This window comes from Taudactylus pleione, unplaced genomic scaffold, assembly GCF_031769625.1.
Source record: "Taudactylus pleione unplaced genomic scaffold, aTauple2 ptg000092l, whole genome shotgun sequence".
Classification (NCBI taxonomy): Eukaryota; Metazoa; Chordata; class Amphibia; order Anura; family Myobatrachidae; genus Taudactylus; species Taudactylus pleione.
In genome coordinates, this window is record NW_028284494.1 from 14,897,770 (window position 1) to 14,918,999 (window position 21,230).

The window sequence follows — 21,230 nt, forward strand, 5'->3', positions numbered from 1 at the left end:
CCACGGGGTACCCAAGTGAATAATGACTGAGGGGGTCATTCAGACACGCTCACGAGCGCAGGACGCTCGCAAGCAGGTCGATGGTGCCCTACTGCGCATGCGCACGACGGAGGGAGCTCCGTCGTGCGCATGCGCGAGACCCGGCTAGCGACGGGATAGCCGTCGTTCCGGGTCTCGCACCAAAGGGGGCGTGCTGTCGATGTTGATTGACAGCACGTCCCCTTTGGTGGGCATGCCGGGGGCGTGGCTACCAGATGGAGGCGTTCCCATGGGAACGCCTACCGTCTGAAGCCGGCCCCACTGACATCAGTAGTGATGTCAGTGGGAGTGATTTTGGCTCTGATAGAGCCAAAATCACTCCAGGGCTTGCGGCAGTGAGACCCTACCGCAGGGTCTCCGTCGCAAGTCCGATGGTCGCGATGGTCTTGACAAAATCATAGATGTATTGATCATTTTGACCATCGCGACCATCATCATGGATGCTCGCTATAGCTGTGGGTTGTCACCCACAGCTATGCGAGCGTCCAAGAGGCCGCTCCATTTTCATGTAGGAGGGCCCTGATTCAGAGCGAGCGCTCTGGTCAGAGCGTCCGGCTCTGAATCAGGCCCTGAGAACCAATGATCTAGGGAATATATACTGTAATCATTAAGGACATGGATATGTTGTCTGTTGTTGGTTTTTGTGTTTTATTTGTGGGCCTAGTCCTTGTTCCCCTCCTCCCCAATTCCTCTTATGTTTTGTTTTTTCAAGTTACAGACGTGTCCTCATTTTTGGTATGGTTTGAGATGCGTGGTGCGATTCAGATGCGGCGCCATGGATAGCTAGTACACTTTCGCACTTTAGCGCCATATTCGCACCACATAGCGTATTTTTTGCATAGCAGCCGCACACACTGCATTGTACAATACTGAAGGCTAAAGGCCCCCATACAGTGCGATATAGCAGCCGATCCGACGGATTGGTACTTCATTGCTGCTCTATCGTACCCTACCATGTGTGTGGGCATGTTATCAGCCAGTGCGCGCTCCTGTGGGATCGTACATCGCTCCTCCAGATCTTACCTGCTGCACATAAGACCTGGTGATGTGATGTACCGCTATGCGGGATGTGGATTACAGGGTGCACAAACTTTGTGCTTTTACTGCATTAGCTTCGTGAGAAAGATACAAATTCGGTAAAAATACTGGAATTGGATGGTCGCATTATTTAAGTCATTTAAAAAAACGGACATCATTTCATCTGTGTTTCTGTTCATTTGTATTATTTATTAATTAAAAAGTGCTTAGTTTCTGGATGGAAATATAGAAACGACCTCATTCAGAGTCGGTCGAAGCGGCCGCACGGTCGTATAGAAAAAGGGGCCGGATATGCAAATGATGCACACGCATGTTGCGTCCCTAGGTCGGATCGCTAGCTGGCCGACCAAGGGGTGGATGCGGTCAGATCGCTAAAAATACGCCCACTTCTCGTACGCATAACACGTCATCTCTGGCTACATAAGGATTAATCGCGAGCATCGTTTACCATCGGAACTGGTCGTAGAGCTAAAGGTTGACCATACCCTCTCTTAAGCTCTACGATCATGTCAGTGTAAAACCACCCATGTCACGTGTGCCATGACACTACTTTGTTAATTATGCACTCCCTTAAAATGCCGTTCTCATAATGAGGCACGCCTGCGTTCGGATCTCCACACCCCTGTTTTCAAGCACCTTCCCATGTTACCACCCACAAACGCCGCAATCTGTCACTCAAACTACCGACCTGGCGGTGTTCAAGGAGAAATTTCTGATCATAGCCGCTAGTTTGCGCACGCGCATTGCAAACTGTACGCATGCGCAGATCAGCGAACATCGGCTGCGTACGACCGTGCGGCCGCTTCGACCGACTCTGAATGAGGTCCAATATGTGACAGTGGATAAAAGGTCTGTAGGTGTGTTTATAGCGCCTGTCTTCCTGCACACAGTGCGAGTCTACAGTAACATTCCAGCATATTTGCAGTGGAAAAAGCTATGTGGATCTTTAGAGACGAAGGACAGATCCCGCAGTTAGCACAGTCATCTCCACATTTGGTTATGTAAATATAAACCTTTGAAATTCACCATTTTCTGTTATATTCTCATAGTACATCAGTTTTACAAAATATGATTATCCACCACCTATGGTCTGCCCTAACCTACTGGCTGCCCAGATTTAGGGATGGACAATGTATATTGATATAGACAAATATTGGTAAATAGTGGTAATATCGTACTGTTGCTCATATTCAAGTCTTGGTCTGATTTTCCAATCGATGAAGCCAGTGAATTATATCGGCCAGATCAATTATTGCACTGTCAGAGAGATGTTCTGCTACATTCTGTCAGTGAAGAGGGTGTCTAGTGCGTAAGATTGATTCCCCTCCCCCCTAAATGTAATACGCGCCGTATCAATTTGCAAGTAACAATCACGTAACACTCCAAAAAAAACCATACAGGCTCTCCGGTCATCCATCCCTACCCAGATTCTGTATGTTGTCTTAAAAAAACACATCTTACGCACTGGACCCCCAACAACCCCCAACCCACCCCCATCCTGTTCTCTTTCGCTACAAGCACGGCGTCATGATTGCATCATTGTGTACACGCCCCCTGCTGTATAAAGCTGCGGTTACCGGCATTATGAAATGAGGGGAAGGGCCACGATGACTTGATTCAGCGTGAATCGCGTCCTCAAGCTGCTCAGACTACCCACTACACTGGGGAAAAGAGCGGCAGCGAGGGGATTGCGGAAGACTTGCCTTCTCTTCCTGGAGTCCGCGAGAGCCACCCGTGTTTCTGGAGTCTCTCTGACATTCCAGGAGAGTAGCTGAGTATGCTTTACATGTGCAATGGCATCGCAAATGTTTAAATATGCATTGTGCTGGATTAACCTGTAAATAACCTGACATCTGCACTATAACCTATGGTTTATTATCCAGAAGTGTTTTGGGTGTTTGTACAGAGTACTACAGGGGCAGATTGTGAATTTAAAGTGGCCCTGGAAAAAAATTGAAAGTGACCCTATGTGTGTGCGCTGAAGGCACGCAGCAGCAGAAGTGGGTGTGACCTTGTGGAAAGGGGTGCCCGCAAACCACTCCCCTCATTTTAGTCATGCTGGGGGCATGCCCACTGCTCCAGGAGCTGATGGGCATGCCCACAGTCCCTCTCTCCAGTGAATAAGCACAGCGAGCATGTGAATGAGTATTTTCTTACCTATTTGATTTCTCTGCAACCTTTGAAGAAATTGATCCTCCCTGGACAGGCAGTGTCTTGAGTCGGTATTCATTATACATGCAGGAGATCACATGGTCTGGAAGCCGACTGTTTGTGTCGCAATAAAGCCAATGTCATCAACATGCAATATAGGTTCAACTAGATAATACATAGTAACAGAAGTTTTGGGGCACGACCAAATGTGAGTTTCCCATATCAAACAATTTTATATTAATAAAATATATTTTCCCATTTGCATCAGTAATATGGTTTCATTAGAATTATTGTCTTACAGATGATTACTGTCCCTCAGCCTTTTCTTCTAATAGTACCAGTGGTCCTACCGTCCTCTATGTGTGTCTCCAGCACTATCGCCTTGGTGTGTCTCCAGCCCTTAACCCCTTATGTGTCTCTCCAGCGTCACTTCCCTGCTTCTCTCCAGAACCAACCATCTGTGTCCTCCAAATGCCATCATCCTGCATCTCCCCAATGCCATCATCCTGCATCTCCCCAACGCCATCATCCTGCGTTTCCCCAGCACCATTATCATGCGTCTCCCCAGCGCCATCAACATGCGTCTCCCCAGTGCCATCATCCTGCATCTCCCCAGCACCATCCTCCTGCCCTAGCACATAATAGCCCCCCTCCCCTGCAAAGAGATAATTTCTCCTTAGCATAAAATTACCCCGCCCCACAGACAGATCAACTCCCCCTAGTGCAGCAGACCCCCCTACCCCTCAGACATATCTCCCCCTGGTACAGCAGACCCCCCTCCCCCTCAGACATATCTCCCCCTGGTACAGCAGACCCGCCTCCCCCTCAGACATAACTCCCCCTGGTACAGCAGACCCCCCTCCCCCAGACATATCTCCCCCTGGTACAGCAGACCCGCCTCCCCCTCAGACATAACTCCCCCTGGTACAGCAGACCCCCCTCCCCCTCAGACATATCTCCCCCTGGTACAGCAAACCCCCCTCTCCCTCAGACATATCTCCCCCTGGTACAGCAGACCCCCCTCCCCCTCAGACATATATCCCCCTGGTACAGCAGACCCGCCTCCCCCTCAGACATAACTCCCCCTGGTACAGCAGACCCCCCTCCCCCTCAGACATATCTTCCCCTGGTACAGCAAACCCCCCTCTCCCTCAGACATATCTCCCCCTGGTACAGCAGACCCCCCTCCCCCTCAGACATATCTCCCCCTGGTACAGCAGACCCGCCTCCCCCTCAGACATAACTCCCCCTGGTACAGCAGACCCGCCTCCCCCTCACAGATCATCATCTCCTCTAGCACAGAATAACCCCCCTCAGACAGATCATCTCCCCTTAGCACAGTATAACCCCCCACCAGACAGATCATCCTCTCCTTAGTACAGAATAACCCTCCCCCCCGCCAACCCCTCTCAGATCATCATGAATCCCCCCCAGGGCCCCCACCCCAGACATCCCCCCCTGATACAGATGAGAAATATCATCTCTTCAGACTCCATCTCCCTATCAGCCCATCCTGTCACCTGGTACAGTCCTGCATGCTGCAGGTCAAGATGGTAGTGCCTGAGTCTCCCAACCTCCCAGGCAGCCAGCCCAGCCCCGTTGTCCCCACTGCACTGCGGGCCGGCTTCCCTAACCGGAGATTTAATGATTCTTAAATAAACCCTCACACCAGGTCTTCCTGAATTCTGAGTCTACCAGGCACTGCAGCTAGCCAGATTGTCTCCTCTCCTCTGTCTCCTCCCCAGGCTGTGAAATTAAAGTTTAACTTCACACTTCACAGCCTGGGGAGGGGACAGAGTGGAGAGGAGACAATCGGGCTGGCTGCCTGGGCGGCCCCGGGGCTGCCTGTCATGCTAATAAAAAAAAATAACAGTCGGGCGATGCGATTCGGGGGGCAGGGCTACAATTGAGAAGCGGCCCCACAAACCAATCGGCCCACCGGGCTTTTGCTGATAAAGATATGGGCCAATCCACCCCTGGTACTGTAGCTAGAATATATGTGTAACAATGAATAAGCTCTGTGGGAGGGTTGAATCTTATTGTCATGTATATTTACAGTACATGTGCAGTCATAGTAAATAAAGGATTTCTATTCTGCGCTGGTGAAGTCTACCTTTGTGTTTCGGTTGCTGACAGTTCTCTGTTTGCTAACATGGCAGGAAATAAGAGCAGGCATTGTGGTAGTAATTGCTGTAATGTAATCTGAGGTTCATTAGACTGTTGTACAGTACATTACTTTGAGCGCAGCCGGTGGAAGTTTTCCAATTAAATTTATTTAATTGCTACATACTTACACAAGTTACTTCTTCTTATGTTATTTGCTTTTAGTTAAATTTTGGCACAAATAACCAGCCCTTGCTCATGTGTATACCTGAAGTAATACATTTAAATAATACATTTGTTTTTGTTATGACTATTGGGTAATTTAGGATATAGATAAACAATCAATGTGAAATATTTCATTTTCATAATGATTTATTATTAGTTGTAACTAGTCAACATCTTTTAGAAAGTTTTATGTTCATTTGCATGTTACTGTGTGAAGATATTTAAAAATGTATTTTCATTAAACTTGAAGTCAAAATAATAGACATGTAGAGGTTTTTTACCTATTTAGATCTTTTAGGAGTCTATTTTTCAAATAGCCCTGAAAAGTCCTATTTTCTATCACTGCTAATATCGAAGTGATAGAACATATGTTTTTGGGTCTATTTTTTTCATAAAAAATATATATATATATATATATATATATATATAAACGGGGTACCCGACAACACGGGCCGGCATCAGTAAGCAGTGACTTACAGCATCACGTCGGGGTCCCTACTAGTCATGATGATCTGGTATTTCTAGGTCACACATATGTACTGCGCATGGAACCTTTTTTTTGGTTTTAAGGTGCATGTTTGTTCAAACTTTTAAAAATCTCAAAAAATAAAGATAAAAAAATAAAAATACAAATTTCAGAATTGTTTAAAGTCGAATAAATGCTTTAATAAATTAATGATTTAGTATTTTGTTTTCCTTACTGCATTTAATATCACAATTGTACGATGCAGGTTGGGTATGACACGTTGACAATCATAATGTTGACATGGTAATGATGTCGACGTTGACCATGTCGACATTCATTATGTAGACAGCTATGAAATGCTGACATGTTAGACTGTCAACATATTGTCCATGGTGGCCCGGCGATGACTTACCTGCTCCCAATGGATGCAACGGTGTCTTTCGGGTCCTGGTGGTCATGTGACTGTGACTTCCAGGTGAGACCTGCAGCGTCCGGGTGAATATTTCTCCCCTAACCCTAATCCCTACCATTAACCCTCCCTCTAGTGCCTAACACTAACCTCCCCACAGCAGCCTATCCCTAACCCTCCCGCACACAACCTAATGTTGACATTTTGCCATGTCAACATTCTTAGAATGTCGATACATTGTCGAAATTTTAACAATGTAGACATCATAACTCTACATTGTGGTGTCAACATTATGAATGGCAGGATTGTTGTTGGCGACCTTTTGACTACATCCCCCTGAGATGCATATCATAGGCGAACAGTTGTCAATGGGCCACCGCTGATTGCAGATTCCCTATTATAGGGAATCTGCGCGTGCGCAGGACCCATTCTGTAAGTGCAGACCCTTCTGTGCCTTTGCCTGATTGACAGATAGGGGCATTTAAGGGTCAGTGCAGGGGCCCGGTGTTCCCGGAAACGGGGGCGGCAAGCCCAGGGACTGCGTCGACCAAGTGTCCTGGGCTTGCAAGCCGGCCAGCCTGAGTACACTGAGACTTACTAAGCTGGCTGGCGGCCCGGGCCATCCACCATCGCGAACATCTACCACCGATGGTCACAATGGTGATCCCAGCTTGCGTCCTCCATTGCAGTGCTGGGATCGCAAATGCAGCAGGGGGTGTCATACACCCCCTGCTGCATTTGCGATGCAGCAGGCCGGCAAGATGAGAAGTTTTTGCGGGCGGGGCGGGGGCGGAGCCACATGAGCGCGTCATTTTGGCCCCGCCCTTGCTACACACTGCCGATATTACAGGCAGTGTGAAGCGGGGGGCGGTGCCAAAATGACACAATTCGCGTCACCGCCCCCCTTCACTGCCGGGAGACTTGTTGTGGGACAACAAGTCTCCCGGCAGTGGGTCGGCGGTGGGACAGGAGGGGTCAGCGGCAGCCGGGAGACTTGCCTGCCATCCCGGGAGGTCGGGAGCGGCACCCGATTTTCGGGGGGCTCCCTACCAAATCGGGAGGGTAGGCAAGTATGGTTTGACCTGGAGGTTGGAACAGGGTTCCAATCCGGATCAGACCTGGGATTTAGCCGGCGCCGACCCTGGATTTTCCTGACCCGGCGCCGATCACACCAGAGCCGGATCTGCATCTATGCAATTTACAAATGACCCTTTCTGGGATGGCGTTTAGTGACATTTGTGTCAGTCCCAGTAGCATCACCTCAGTGGCATAGTGAGGACTTACTTAATTACGCGGAAAATCTTTTTTATGTGTAAGATACTGAGGCTTTGGGTGACACAGCTACTATTCACATGAAACGCCATTCCTGGGAGACATGCTGTAGACGTTACAAGTATTGTTAATACAGTGTACAAACCAGCATGACTTCGTGTCTTTAGGTCCAAACAAAATCTTCCCCGAAGACAGCTAGAGTCTGGTTTCAGTTTAAAATTTGACATTATGAGAAGAGAAGGCATTTGCCCATATATATATATATATATATATATATATATATATATATATATATATATATATATAATTTGTTTCTTACTAACCAAATGGGGTAAAAGTTTGATCATTGCTTTCGAGCTGTGTTTTTCAGCGAAGTAACAATCAATATTCTCTGCACTATGAAAGGCATGAATCAATGACTGGGAAACGGAAGTCTGAAGGATGCTGTAAGAGCCATAATTGAGATTGAGTCTGTATAAAGAGCTCAGGTTTAAGTTAAAATATCTGTTTAAAAAAATGAGTAACTATTTCTGAGTGTTAAGTATTTCTTTAGTCATGTCATTCACTTGATGCAGGCTTTTAGTAAGTAATTAATTTATATGTGGGTACCAATTGAATATGCTATTTATAGTACGATTGGTATAATAAGAACAAGGTAAATCATCATTCTGGTTAAAAATATAGGGCCCCATTTAACAATGAACCTAAATACCAGCGGCATATTTTATTTAATGAACTAATCAAATATGCCACTGGTATTCATCATTACAGAGCTCGCCAGCAAGGTCCAGCAATGTCCTCCTCACCCAGCGGGGTCCAGTAATGTCCTCCTCACCCAGCGGGGTCCAGAAATGTCCTCCTCACCCAGCGGGGTCCAGTAATGTCCTCCTCGCCCAGCGGAGTCCAGCAATGTCCTCCTCGCCCAGTGGAGTCCAGCAATGTCCTCCTCGCCCAGCGGAGTCCAGCAATGTCCTCCTCGCCCAGCGGGGTCCAGCAATGTCCTCCTCGCCCAGCGGGGTCCAGCAATGTCCTCCTCACCCAGCGGGGTCCAGCAATGTCCTCCTCGCCCAGCGGGGTCCAGCAATGTCCTCCTCGCCCAGCGGAGTCCAGCAATGTCCTCCTCGCCCAGCGGAGTCCAGCAATGTCCTCCTCGCCCAGCGGGGTCCAGCAATGTCCTCCTCACCCAGCGGGGTCCAGCAATGTCCTCCTCGCCTGCGAGGTCCAGTAATGTCCTCCTCACCCAACGGGATCCAGCAATGTCCTCCTCGCCTGCGAGGTCCAGTAATGTCCTCCTCGCCCAATGGGGTCCAGCAATGTCCTCCTCGCCTGCAAGGTCCAGCAATGTCCTCCTCGCCCAGCGGGGTCCTCCACTATCGCTGCCAGCGACGGGCTACTATGTCATGCACATGCGCGGCGGTGAGTCTGCGCATGTGCATGACTGATTAACTCAGTAGGGACCCCGCAGTGCCTGGAAGGCTTTGCTGAAGCCAGAAAGACTGCTGCCGGGTCCCCATTGCCGGCAATTGGGGACCACAATGCTCTACATTATGGTAATGCGAAAATCTACCCGTGTATACAAAAAAAATCAGTGACACGCCATGTTGAGGCCCACCGTTCTCACGTCCACAGCCGCCTTCATTATTAGTATTGGGACTTACACTAGCCCCACGCTGGGTGCAAAAGATCCGTCTGAGACAGGTGTCCAAAAGCTTTAGAGTTAAGACCCCATACATGGTGCAATTAGCAGCCGATCCGATGGATTGGTACGATATGTCTGCTATATCATACCGTGTGTGGGCATGATATCGGCCAATGCGCGCTCCCGTGGGGTCGTACATCGCACCTCCAGATCTTACTGCAGGTTCACTTGATCTGGTGATGTGATATTTGATCCCATGCAGGGTGGGGGAGGGGGGTGCCGGCATATCGGGCGGTCGACAGCGGATAACTCCGTGTGTGGAGACCGCCCGATATGTCGGCCATCGGATCAGCCGTCGCGTCTCAAGGTGCATATCACACCGTGTATGGGTAGCATTAGGCTGCGGGAAAGGTGGGTTAGGTTAGGGGGGTTGGGCGTCGTCGACAACTGCGGGTATTCTGACCACTGTCATCCTGGCAACCGGGATAACATACCCAACCCCCTTAAATCATACACAGTAATTAATGTAAATTACAATTACATAAATTGTTGTCAATTATGCTCTAAAGACAACTTCAATTTCTGCAACTGGTTATTTTCCTTTCTATCTTTTCATGTTTCAGTATATTTTTTTTTTAATTGATTGCTTAAATGCATTTGTTATTTTGATGCATTCTTGTGGAAGACAGGGTTATGGAGCGTCAGCGAGCAGGGAATAAATGCGGACTTAGTGACCTGGATGAGGCAGCAAACTTGGTGATCCACTACGGGTTGTGAGACTTTCCTTTCTTATAATAATATGTGGAATAATCACTAACCAATTCATTTTTGGACATATCAGTCCATGATAAATCCTCTCTCATGTTCGTGCAAATAACCGTTATCATTTTATATTTTTTTAAATTCTTCTTTATAATGCTTCAGTTTCAATTCATAAGGTGTAGCACCCGGATAAATGGAGACATTTCCTCATAAGTGATATCTTTGCCAACCTTACAGAATACTGATCATTTATAATCCAGACGTTTTATGTTTTCTAGCTACTGTATATATTACATAGAGGTCTATATATCTTTGTCAAGACCCATTAAGCCTCCTAATGTAGCCTTAGTGCAACAAAGTAGAGAAAAAATTATCATCTTTTATTTCTGCATCATTTGAATAGAAAGTCACTTTGTTCATTAGTATGTGCATATGTAATAAATAGGGGAGATAAATCACAGTGCTCATTTCTCAGCAACTCCCGAGCACCCACAATAAATGTGTAGCATAGATTATTACACTGCGCTCTTTGGTCCATGGTTCTTATCCAAGTCCATTTAGACCGTAGTAAGTGCCTAATTACGGTAGAGAGATGGGTCACAGTAGTGAAAACAGAAATGGCTGATTTCACTACTGTTCTAAAGCCTGAAGTGCTAATTGTAACCTGCCCTGACTAATCCTATAAGAGATATCTAAGTCAACGTGTTAATTTACTGTATTAAACATTTTGCATATAATGGCTATTTTACTAAAACATGTTTATAAATCACCTTGCTGTTTGTTATAAGGTTATTCCCTTGTTCAAGCAATGTCGTGTTCTAGCAATGTCGTGTTCTACAATTTTTACTTGGCAATGATACAATATGTAGCTGATATATACAGTTCAACATGTGGATGTCATGTTTATATCACCTCTACTCCTTTGAATAAAGAAATGCAAAGAAATAAGTATCCCTATGTACTAAGCCTTGGAGAGGGATAAGTACCAGCCAATCAGCTCCTAACTGTCACTTTACAGGCTGTGTTTGAAAAAATGATAGTTAGGAGCTGATTGGTTGGTACTATATCCCCATCCACTTTATCTCTCTCCAAGGCTTAGTACATAGACCCCAAGGTGACTTGCCTTAGAATGCCTTTAACAAATCCTTCACCATTTTCCCTAGTTGTTGTAACGTGAAACTCATCCTCTACCGTCATCTGTGTTCCTTGCAATATCTCTATTTGTTATCTTCTAACACTGAAAAGAACAGGCTTCGATCATAGCTATAATTATGGTAACACTGGGTCATCATTTGCAAAGCAATGACAGACTGATTTGTGATCAAAGGTCTATAGATCTTAAGGCTTATTCCTTTAAGCTTACTTCAATGTACTCATTACCTTAGTGCAATGTCACATTAGTAATGTAACTATAGTCTTCCTTTATATCAATCTAGCAACACCTCATAATCGTATATTATAAAAATGTTAGCAAATATGGAGTCTAACCCGTAGTCAGGAGATGGACTGTATTTTTGGGTGCACAATGTTGGGTGATTCATGACCTCAGGGTTTCAAAAGCAATTATTGTAGGAGCTTACATTATAAAGACATTATTCAGAAAGGGGGCTACATTGTAACTAAGCATGCTAGCATGCCAAGCATTATGCATTTAGAAGTTTGCTTGTCATCCTCAAGCAGAGGGCGGACAGGGATTATTAGGGGATCAATATTTTTTATATGGGGTGCCTGTCTACAGGGGTACAGAATTTACCTGCTTTTACCTGATGGGAGATGCTGGGTAAATCAGTAGTATGTTGCTGAGTACAGGCTATCAGCGTGACCCTGCGTTTTGCACCCACATGTGAGAATGGGGATTTTGCATTTAATGACATGATTGTTTAAATGGATTTCCAGGACTGGTAAATGTTAATTTAATGGGGCATTTCAAAGAAATCATAATAATGCGGATAGCGGCCAATAAACATTTTTAACAAGTATTATGTAGCCCTTTAAATTATGAATGCATAACCAATACCGGTATCTAAGTAATGCACTCATTTGTGGATGTGTGTAAGATATATATATGAGACATCAACTGCTCACATTTGTACTAAGATGCATATTCCCTTCATGCATTGCATTCTACAGCACGTGTAGGTCTTTTGGACTTAATGTAAGTGCTTTGAGCTGTTTTCCTTCTGTCCATTAGAATTGTGCCTTGATTGGATCTATAGGAAATATTTTATGGCTAGATACCTGCTTTATCTGTTAATAGCACTTGCCTAATTCATTAATTCAATATACAGTACTTGCATTGATGCTATTTTGGGGGAATTTTAGTGCCTTGATGTGTTCCTAGATGTGTACGGATACATAGGTACAAGGAACAGGCGCCCGTGATGACGTGATGGGAACAATCAGACATGGCAAATATAAAACAATTGAGTCATTAAGGCACCACCCACTACCTTAATAATGTAAAAACTCCCTGGTAATGTGTCTTATTGTTGTGTATTTGGAAGTGGTTTGCGATGATGAATACTTGTGTCAACCTAAGTAAAAATCTGTGTACTAATTCTACCATTGGTCAGTTGAGAGTTTGGGATGTGCTAAATCAATATCTTCTACTGTAGGTACCAACAGAGTGATTCATTTCATGAGGCCGAAATTATCATTCCTTAGCACAACATATTACGGCAATAAGGAATATTTTTTCTGGGGAATGTGTGAAGCTTGGATTGCCAATCAGTGAGACGTAAGATCCGTCTCCATCAGGGTGGCTTCATTTAATATAGCCAACACATACAAGCTCAGACAAGCTAAGCTTCTCATGGTTTGTTACACACGATCCACATAGAAAACAATGGGTACAGCTTGTGCAAGGGCTGTCTAGGTATCTCTGATTATTACTTTGTTACATTCTAGTGAAACTTTATACTTTGTTACATTCCAGTGAAACTTTATAGTTCGTTACATTATAGTGAAACTTTATAGTTTGTTTCATTCTAGTGAGACTGTATACTATGTTACATTCTAGTGAAACATTATAAATTGTTACATTCTAGTTAAACTTTAAACTTTGATATATTTTAGTGAAGCCTTATACTTTGTTACATTCTAGTGAAACTTTATACTTTGATACATTCTAGTGAAACTTTGGCCCTCATTCAGAGCCGCTCGCAATTAGCGCTCGCTCGTTCATAAAAAGGGGGTGGCTATTCAAATGAACCGTTCGCTCTTTGCGGTCTGTTGCCGCCTCCATGTCTGAACGAGCGAGCAAAACATACGCTCGTTTATTTGATAAAAACGCCCCCTGGCCGCTCACATCATACGTCATGTCCGCTATTTATTAGATTAATCGAGTACATCGAACAGCGTATGAACTGCTCGCTATTCTTGTGGTTGGTTTTTTCAACCACAATATTGCGAGCAGTTCTGACTATAAAATAACCCAGTGACGTGGTGAATGACGCTGCTGTATTAATTATGCACACCCATAAAACGCCCGCTTTGACCTTTAAGCACGCCTGCGTTCTGATCTCCACTCCCCGTTTACAAGCACCTTCCCCTGTTACCACCCACATACGCCTCATTCTGTCACTCAAATTAGCAGGCACTCGCTATATAGCGAACAAACGATTTTCGGCCGCACTGACTGGTTCGCGCATGCGTACTAAAAACCGTACGCATGCGCAGATGTGCAAATATCGCTCGGAACGAGCGTACTGCCGCTTACGAGCGGCTCTGAATGAGGGCCTTTATACTTTGTTACATTCTAGTGAAACTTTAAACTTTGATATATTTTAGTGAAGCTTTATACTTTGTTACATTCTAGTAAAAAAAAAATTATACTTTGTTACATTCCAGTGAAACTTTATACTTTGTTACATTATAGTGAAACTATATTTTGTTTCATTCTAGTGAACCTGTTTACTTTGTTAAATTCTAGTGAAACATTATAATTTGTTACATTCTAGTGAAACTTTAAACTTTGATATATTTTAGTGAAACCTTAGACTTTGTTACATTCTAGTAAATATGTCTACTTTGATATATTCTAGTGAGACAGTGAAACATTCTAATTTTATTCATTCTAGTGAAACTTTAAACTTTATTACATTTTAGTGAAGCCTTATACGTTTACATTCTAGTAAAAATGTATACTTTGTTTCATTCAAGTGAAACGTCATACTTTGTTACATTATAGTGAAACCTTATACTTTGTTACATTCTAGTGAGACTTTATACTTTGTTACATTCAAGCAAAACTGTATAATTCGTTACATTATAGTGAAACTTTATACCTTTTTTTATATTTTGTTACATTCTAATGAAACTATAGTTGTTACATTCTAGTGAAATGTAATGGTTTGTTACATTACAGTGACACAGCAGTTTCCACATGTTTGAAGGGCAGAGTTAAATTGATAAACAGCCCCCTTAAGCCGAATCAGGCTATTTGTATATAAGTAGCGTTTTTTTTTCTTCAATTTTCTCTTCCAGATGTTGGGACATAGGTCCTGAGTGAGAGTTGGGCGCTAATGCTGCCGCGTCTTTGTACGCAGCTGCTATGCAAAAACATGCAGACATCTCAGATGCCGGGAGATGTATCGAGACGCCCACAGACGGCTTGGCAAATCCTAGGATCTGTGTACAGTCCTGAGTAAGGCTATGGTCCCGCATGATGGCTGCGGGAACTGAGATGCCAGCGCCATATTTATTTTATTGCTTATGGGATCACAGATGCAGGTTGTTACACCCCTGACACGGTCACAACACACCTGTGTTCTTTGTCGCCACTCCTTGTTACCTCCCCCAAGCGTCCCCTGACTGTCAATCGCACTGCGAGTAATGTACTTTGATGCATGCGCATTGTGACTTAGATGCATGCACTGTTTACTGATAATCGCTCAACTCCGTAAACATCAGCATAGCATATAACTGTATAAATGTACCAAGTGATTCATCCAAAAAGTTACAGGTTATCTTTAATGCATCCCCAGTCCTCTCCAATGATCTTATATACTATGGAGCAAAGTATTGCTACGATAGCCTTAAATTAAATCTCCTGTACCAGAGCAGACGATGGCATTAGATGATTTTTATGTTGCAGTTGTTTACATTTTATTATACTTTACAGTTACAGATGTTCCATAAAGCTCCAGCCATTTGTGATAAAAGGCATTACGAGGATTTAGTAGCAGCTACAAGATAAAGAACGTCTGTACGTCGGTGGTATCTTGGGTATTTGAGATAGTTATAAAAATAAAAACATTGTCGATTTTAGCTGCAGGTGAAAGTAAGGGTTAGTTATGAAGCTGGAAAAATATGACTCCGCAGTGCAGTCATGTGGTGTTATGTATCTGTTTGTGCACAGATGGCCCCTTTATGGGTCTGATTCAGAGTTAGGAGCAAAAAAAAAGATGAAGGAGCAAATTGCACCTTGGCAAAGCCATGTTGAACGGCAGGTGGGGTAGATTTAATATGTGCAGAGATTTATTGTTGGGAAGAGTTGTGTGCTAGTTTGATTCTAAATTTCATTGTAAACACAAAGCTGACCATTATTTGCAAAAGCAATCAGTATTTTCCCTGCATGCAGAAAACATAAATGCATTTGCACCTCTTGTATTGGTTTGCTCCAGAAGGTTTGCTCCATTTTTATTTGTTCCTAAATCTGAATGAGGCCCTGTAGTATACTTACTGACTTTATGTCCCGCATTTTCAAGGGTGGGGCAGAGCCTTTACTTCATTAGGCCGTGCCCCTGTCTCGGCAAAATGCAGTGAATCGTGGGAAGGGATCAGAGCTGAATTGATGCAATTTTCATCATATTAGCTCCGCCCCCTCACCACTGACCCACGATGCCAGGTATTAAATCCCCCTTTTGCCCACTTCACTAGGAGTTGGGTGTAATGCGGTAGATCCATAAACTCTTCCAGGGGTCCGGGAGACTACCTGAAAAATCTGAGGTCTCCCACCCATTCTGGGAGAGTAGGTAAGTATGCCCTATATGGGTAAGTGGATGACTAATTAGGAAACATGGCAGAAACTTTGGGGGTACACCGTTAGCACTCCCGGCTGCATATAAGTGTAGGACACTCATTTGCCTCATGTCATGTCCAAGAAAACTAATTTGCGAGTTGAGTACCCACATTGAAAGGGACATTTCTCAGGCTAGGGGGTGGTCTCATAATTCTATATCTTGGAGGTGCCAACTATATGAGAGTCTGACTATATTTTCAATAGGGCGATTTTTGCTTCAACTATTATTCATGTTTAGACTCACAAATAGCAAAAGTAATGAAAGCATTTAGATGTAACATACATGAGGTTTGGATGGGCCTTAATTTTGAAGAAAATATAAACATGCTTACAAGCAGAGGCGGGGCTGCAGCGCAGTCTAAAATTCAAAAAGAGGAGCCACACCAGCTGTCAGTGAGTTCCGACCGGCGATGTTTGGCAACGTATGGGGTGGCAGTTGGTGTGGCTCTCCTGTTTGAGTCCAAAATGTGATAATACTGTATATAGGCCACTGATTTTTGATGATGAAGATGTTTGTGATACGTTGCCAGTTTCTGTGAAATGATTATGTTAAAAGGCCAGAACCTACAGGATGCCAATCACCATGGCCACTGGGAGATCTATCGGGCTCCTGTACTAGAGGTTGTGACCAAGCGCCAGGGCCTAACCTTGCCCACCCCTCCCCATTGTGAATACCTGGACCCCCTTTACATGCTGCGCCACCTACTGAACTGGGCATGGTCACACCATCTGGGTGCCTGAGCCCGGGTAATCCCATTGGGCCTGATCCAGAGTGACATGTAGGTTAGCCACGGATGTGGCCGCATGCTTTCAAGAGATGGCTGTATTTAAGCTACTACTCCACCCCTGTCCATCCGCTTGTGACAGTAACTATCTCCAAAGCAAGAGATCCATCTGAAATCAGACAGGTATCTGCAGAGACGCTAAAGTCTGCCTAGCCTGCAGTTCTGTCTATTTGCCCATGGCCTACCCTGAAACTTAAGCCAGATACACACTAGACGATATGTCGTTCAATCTGGTGGATAAGACCACAAATCGTCCACATTGGCCAGTGTGTACCGGCTATGTCGCTGCATGCAGGTCCAGTGAGCGATATCACCCCACGCTGTCGCTCCTGTCATTGGCAAGTGTGTATGCACTTGCCAATGCCGGGACCCCCACCTGGTCCAGTCCTTAGCGAGATCGTACTGGGTACACATCATTTAGTGTACGTGTAAACACAGAACTGCCAACCAATGCCACCCATTCAGCCAGTAATGGAGATGCAGCTGAGATGTGTACCAACTCTGTAACTCCTGTAGTTGCTGAAAGTTGAGTGCGTTCGGCTTGGATGCATGTGCAGAGCAAAAAAATATCAGGATCCGTTAACAGATATACTTACATGGAACTGTGAATCAGGCCCAATGTGTACTTGAAAATTAGTGAGAGAGTGTCTGTCTATTTGCGAGAGAGCTCATTATACTTGTCTTATTGAGCTGTATGAATGAGGGATTGATGGACATCCTCTATCTGTACTGTGAGCACACAACGTGTTAAGGCGCACATCCACTAGGCGATGGGGTAACGACAGTAGGATTACAACATTGTAATCGTGTAGTCGTTCCCCATCCCCTGCAGTGCCTACACTGAACAATTAGTCATTCAGTGCAGGCACCCTCCCTCATCCCCGAACATGGTCAATCTGTTATCGGCAGATCGACCGGCGTGTTCGGGCGATGATGTCTGAAACGACCAGCGGGAGCGGTCATCGCTGGTCGTTTACAACATTGTAGTGCAAGATTTGTGCACGATTAACGAGCGAGTGCACGATTACGATGTTGTAATCGTGCAATCGCTCATTAATATCGCCTAGTGGATGTGCGCCTTTAGGCTTGCAGTGTCATTTGGCTTTGGCGAATACCAGGGTGTTTTGGGGTACCCCCTTATTAACTCTATGGGAGAAGTTTAATCTGTAAAGTAGATGTTCTATAAATCACACTTCTCAACTTTATAATACAGTAGTTCCCTCCATGAGTGCTCTTAGAGGGTTGATGCAGCTGATCAATAATGACAAGATGTTTGGTTGCTATGGGCAACACCTCCAATCTTTAGAAAGCTTGATACATCTCTCCCCAATTATGCTGTCTGGCATACCTCATAAAAGGTGACTTCATGAAAAAAGTAACTTTATATTAAAATAAAAACACTACTCCAGTCCACAATCGCCTCCAAATGATATGTTATTCTTTAGCATAAAAATGTTTGCTTCGTATATTAATATCAAATCACCGTTTCCTACAGTTTCCTAAAGGCCCACCGTTTTCTGGTGGGCCTTTCTTATTACAATCATTCATGACATCGATCGGGTCCATTCAAATGGTGGGCCAACAGGAGGGGGGGCGGGGGTTTCAAGGGAGTCTTGCAGGGTTTTCAACCTAACACCTTTTGAGAAAAACTTCCTAAAAAACTTCTTATACATAGACGAGACAACGTTCTACAAGACACTTATAATTTGATTACTTTCTCTTTCACAGATTTTCCACATGACCTATGACCTTGCCAGCGCTGTGGTGAGAATCTTTAACCTCATTGGGATGATGCTGCTCCTGTGCCACTGGGATGGCTGTTTGCAGTTTCTGGTTCCTCTTCTTCAGGAATTCCCAAGTGATTGCTGGGTGTCCTTAAATAATATGGTCGTAAGTATTGTCTTGGTTTCTTTCCTGATCACCTGCATGTAGTAACTGAGGCTGTACATGATGGATCTTTGTTATCAGTGTTTGAATTTTGAATTAAAATCTTAGAGAGCTGTTCTTATTTTCAGTAATGAAGAAAGTGTAAACAGCTACATTTGGAGAGAGTTAGCCACAGGTGAATGTTTTCTGTAGACTGCAATTGCAACAGTGACATCTGTAGGCTAAAAGACAGTACTTTACCCCATTCAAATATACTATAAAGAAGCACAACAAGTATAATTAACTAAAATGTTGCACTCGTGTATGTAGTAATGGTTTCAATGAAACATTTCATTATGTGTACAGTAATTAGAACAAAACGTCAATCAAAATTATATTTTGGCGCCATTCCTTTAAGAATTATACAGGTAATCGTTGTCTTGTAAAATGATCCAAATAGAAAAATAAGAAATTAAACACCATGTTTGAAATAATAGTTTTAAGCTACAACTATATACAGTAAGTGATGTTAAAATAAATATAAGCCATTGCTGTTATGTCAGTTTAGTAAATAGGAGGTTTTATTCATATAGAAATTAGAATTCAAACAACTAGAGGGGTTTCATTGGAAAAACCTGTCAACGTTACTCTTTAGCAATAGGGGATGTGTACGGTAATAATACGGAACACTGATGATGCCTCTGTTAGCACCGTAGTAAGAGAACATCACATTATATACATACCGGTCAACCTAACTCATTGTCACAGTGTGATAATACTCTGTTCCAGGCATAACCTGATGTGGCGCTGTGTATCGTGTCCGTCATTTCGACGAGACACACCTTTTCATACAGTGTTATGGTGCAACGTAGATACATTTTACCCACTTAAATATTAGGGTCTACGTTTTACTTCAGTTCAGTACTTTAGAGAAAAAAAAATCTATTAAAGGAGCGTTATACTGTACCTTCATTCAAATTGATCTTCCAGCTATTTCGTTTTTACATTTTTGTTGACTTCATATTTGACCGCATTTGAATGACCACGAGAAATTAATATGTGCATTGTTTCCTCACTCCTGTGTTGTATACAGTAGTTCATTGCTGAGGGTGTGGATAGTACATGTGGCATGACACAGGGATATACATTTCCATAGGTTGTAGTATTTAAAAGGTCTGTCCCATGTATCACTTCCAGCGCAAGGACTTCCTGATAAGCTGGTCATCCGGGCGAGCCCACAAATTGTTCCTTTAATCTTCTTCTTATTATTATTGATATTATTATTATTATTATTATTATTATTATTATTAATAATAATAATCTTGTGAGGTTATGTGATCAAGCTGTCACCATGTAAAGTCTGAATTTAGTATATAGATTGAATTTTATTAAAAGTACAGTTAGTGAGCGTTGGCGGTCGGGGGCCCTTACCTACGGTAACATGTCGGTAACATTTGTTATGACTGAGCACTCAAGTTTTATTTAATCTAAGACAGCTTTTTGTTTGAGTTTTGATTAGTTTTAGATACAGATAAGGATCTTGTGCTGGTAGAGATGGATTCAATCTGACAATATTCACTTTCTGAAAGATTCCTTTGTGCCAGGAAGACACGTTTTGTTCTCCTGCAGACTATTCAAAAGCTGACACTTGACAGTTAATGATGTGTTTTTCCTTTTGCATTTGTCGCGTACATTTTTTATAGTAACATTTTTTTTTTCCCATTTTTATTCAGACAGCGTTTTAAAGCCTCTTAGCTAGAATTTAGTTAGATGACAGAGTCTCAGATAGCTACAATAAACAGCAGGCGGAAGATTACATGGCTACAGATATTGTGCAGAGCTCTACGGCCTACAATTACATTTTATTCAAATCCCTCCTCCTCACAAATAGTTCAATTGTTGTGTTCCTGACAAGAGACCCCCCCACCATTTGCCCATTGCTTACATTTATGGGCAGATTCAATTAGCTGTGGTTAATTACCGCAGACTAATCGATCTGCCGGATTTATTCAATTCTAGCCCGCGGCAGCTCGCGATCTGCAGTCAGCGCGCATTTCAGTTCGAGCCTGAGGAGGCTCAAACAGAAATATGCATTAAATGCCCTAATCGCGGGTGCCACGAATGTGCCACAAACTTAGCCTGGATTCTGTGGGTTAACATGAGTTATTGGATAATTTATCGTGTGAGGTAAAGGGGCTGTAATTGAATATCCCCATACGTTAAAACCCGAAGCTACCACCCTTTTCCCAGCACAGTAAGTTACTGCATCTAATTGAATCCGGCCCGTATTCTCTAACCTCTGAACCAACATTGCTGTGTGACTGGTTCATATAGCCCCACTGCGCACTTTTTTCCATTGCAATAGGGCAGTACCGGTGTGCAGTCGGTGGCAATTAACCTCATATAACAAAGTCCTATAACCCATTGTAAGCTTGTGAGCGGGACCTGCAAGC

The 21,230-nt window shown here is 43.8% G+C and overlaps 1 protein-coding gene across 1 annotated transcript in view; it reads left to right on the forward strand.

The window, feature by feature from the left end:
- The window catches only part of HCN1 (hyperpolarization activated cyclic nucleotide gated potassium channel 1), a 478,812-nt gene that overhangs the window by 280,029 nt on the left and 177,553 nt on the right, over nucleotides 1-21,230 (forward strand). Inside the window, exon 4 of the mRNA XM_088469496.1 lies at nucleotides 18,640-18,801. Within this exon, the coding sequence (XP_088325622.1) occupies nucleotides 18,640-18,801 (162 nt within the window). The remainder of the gene's footprint in view (nucleotides 1-18,639; nucleotides 18,802-21,230) is intronic.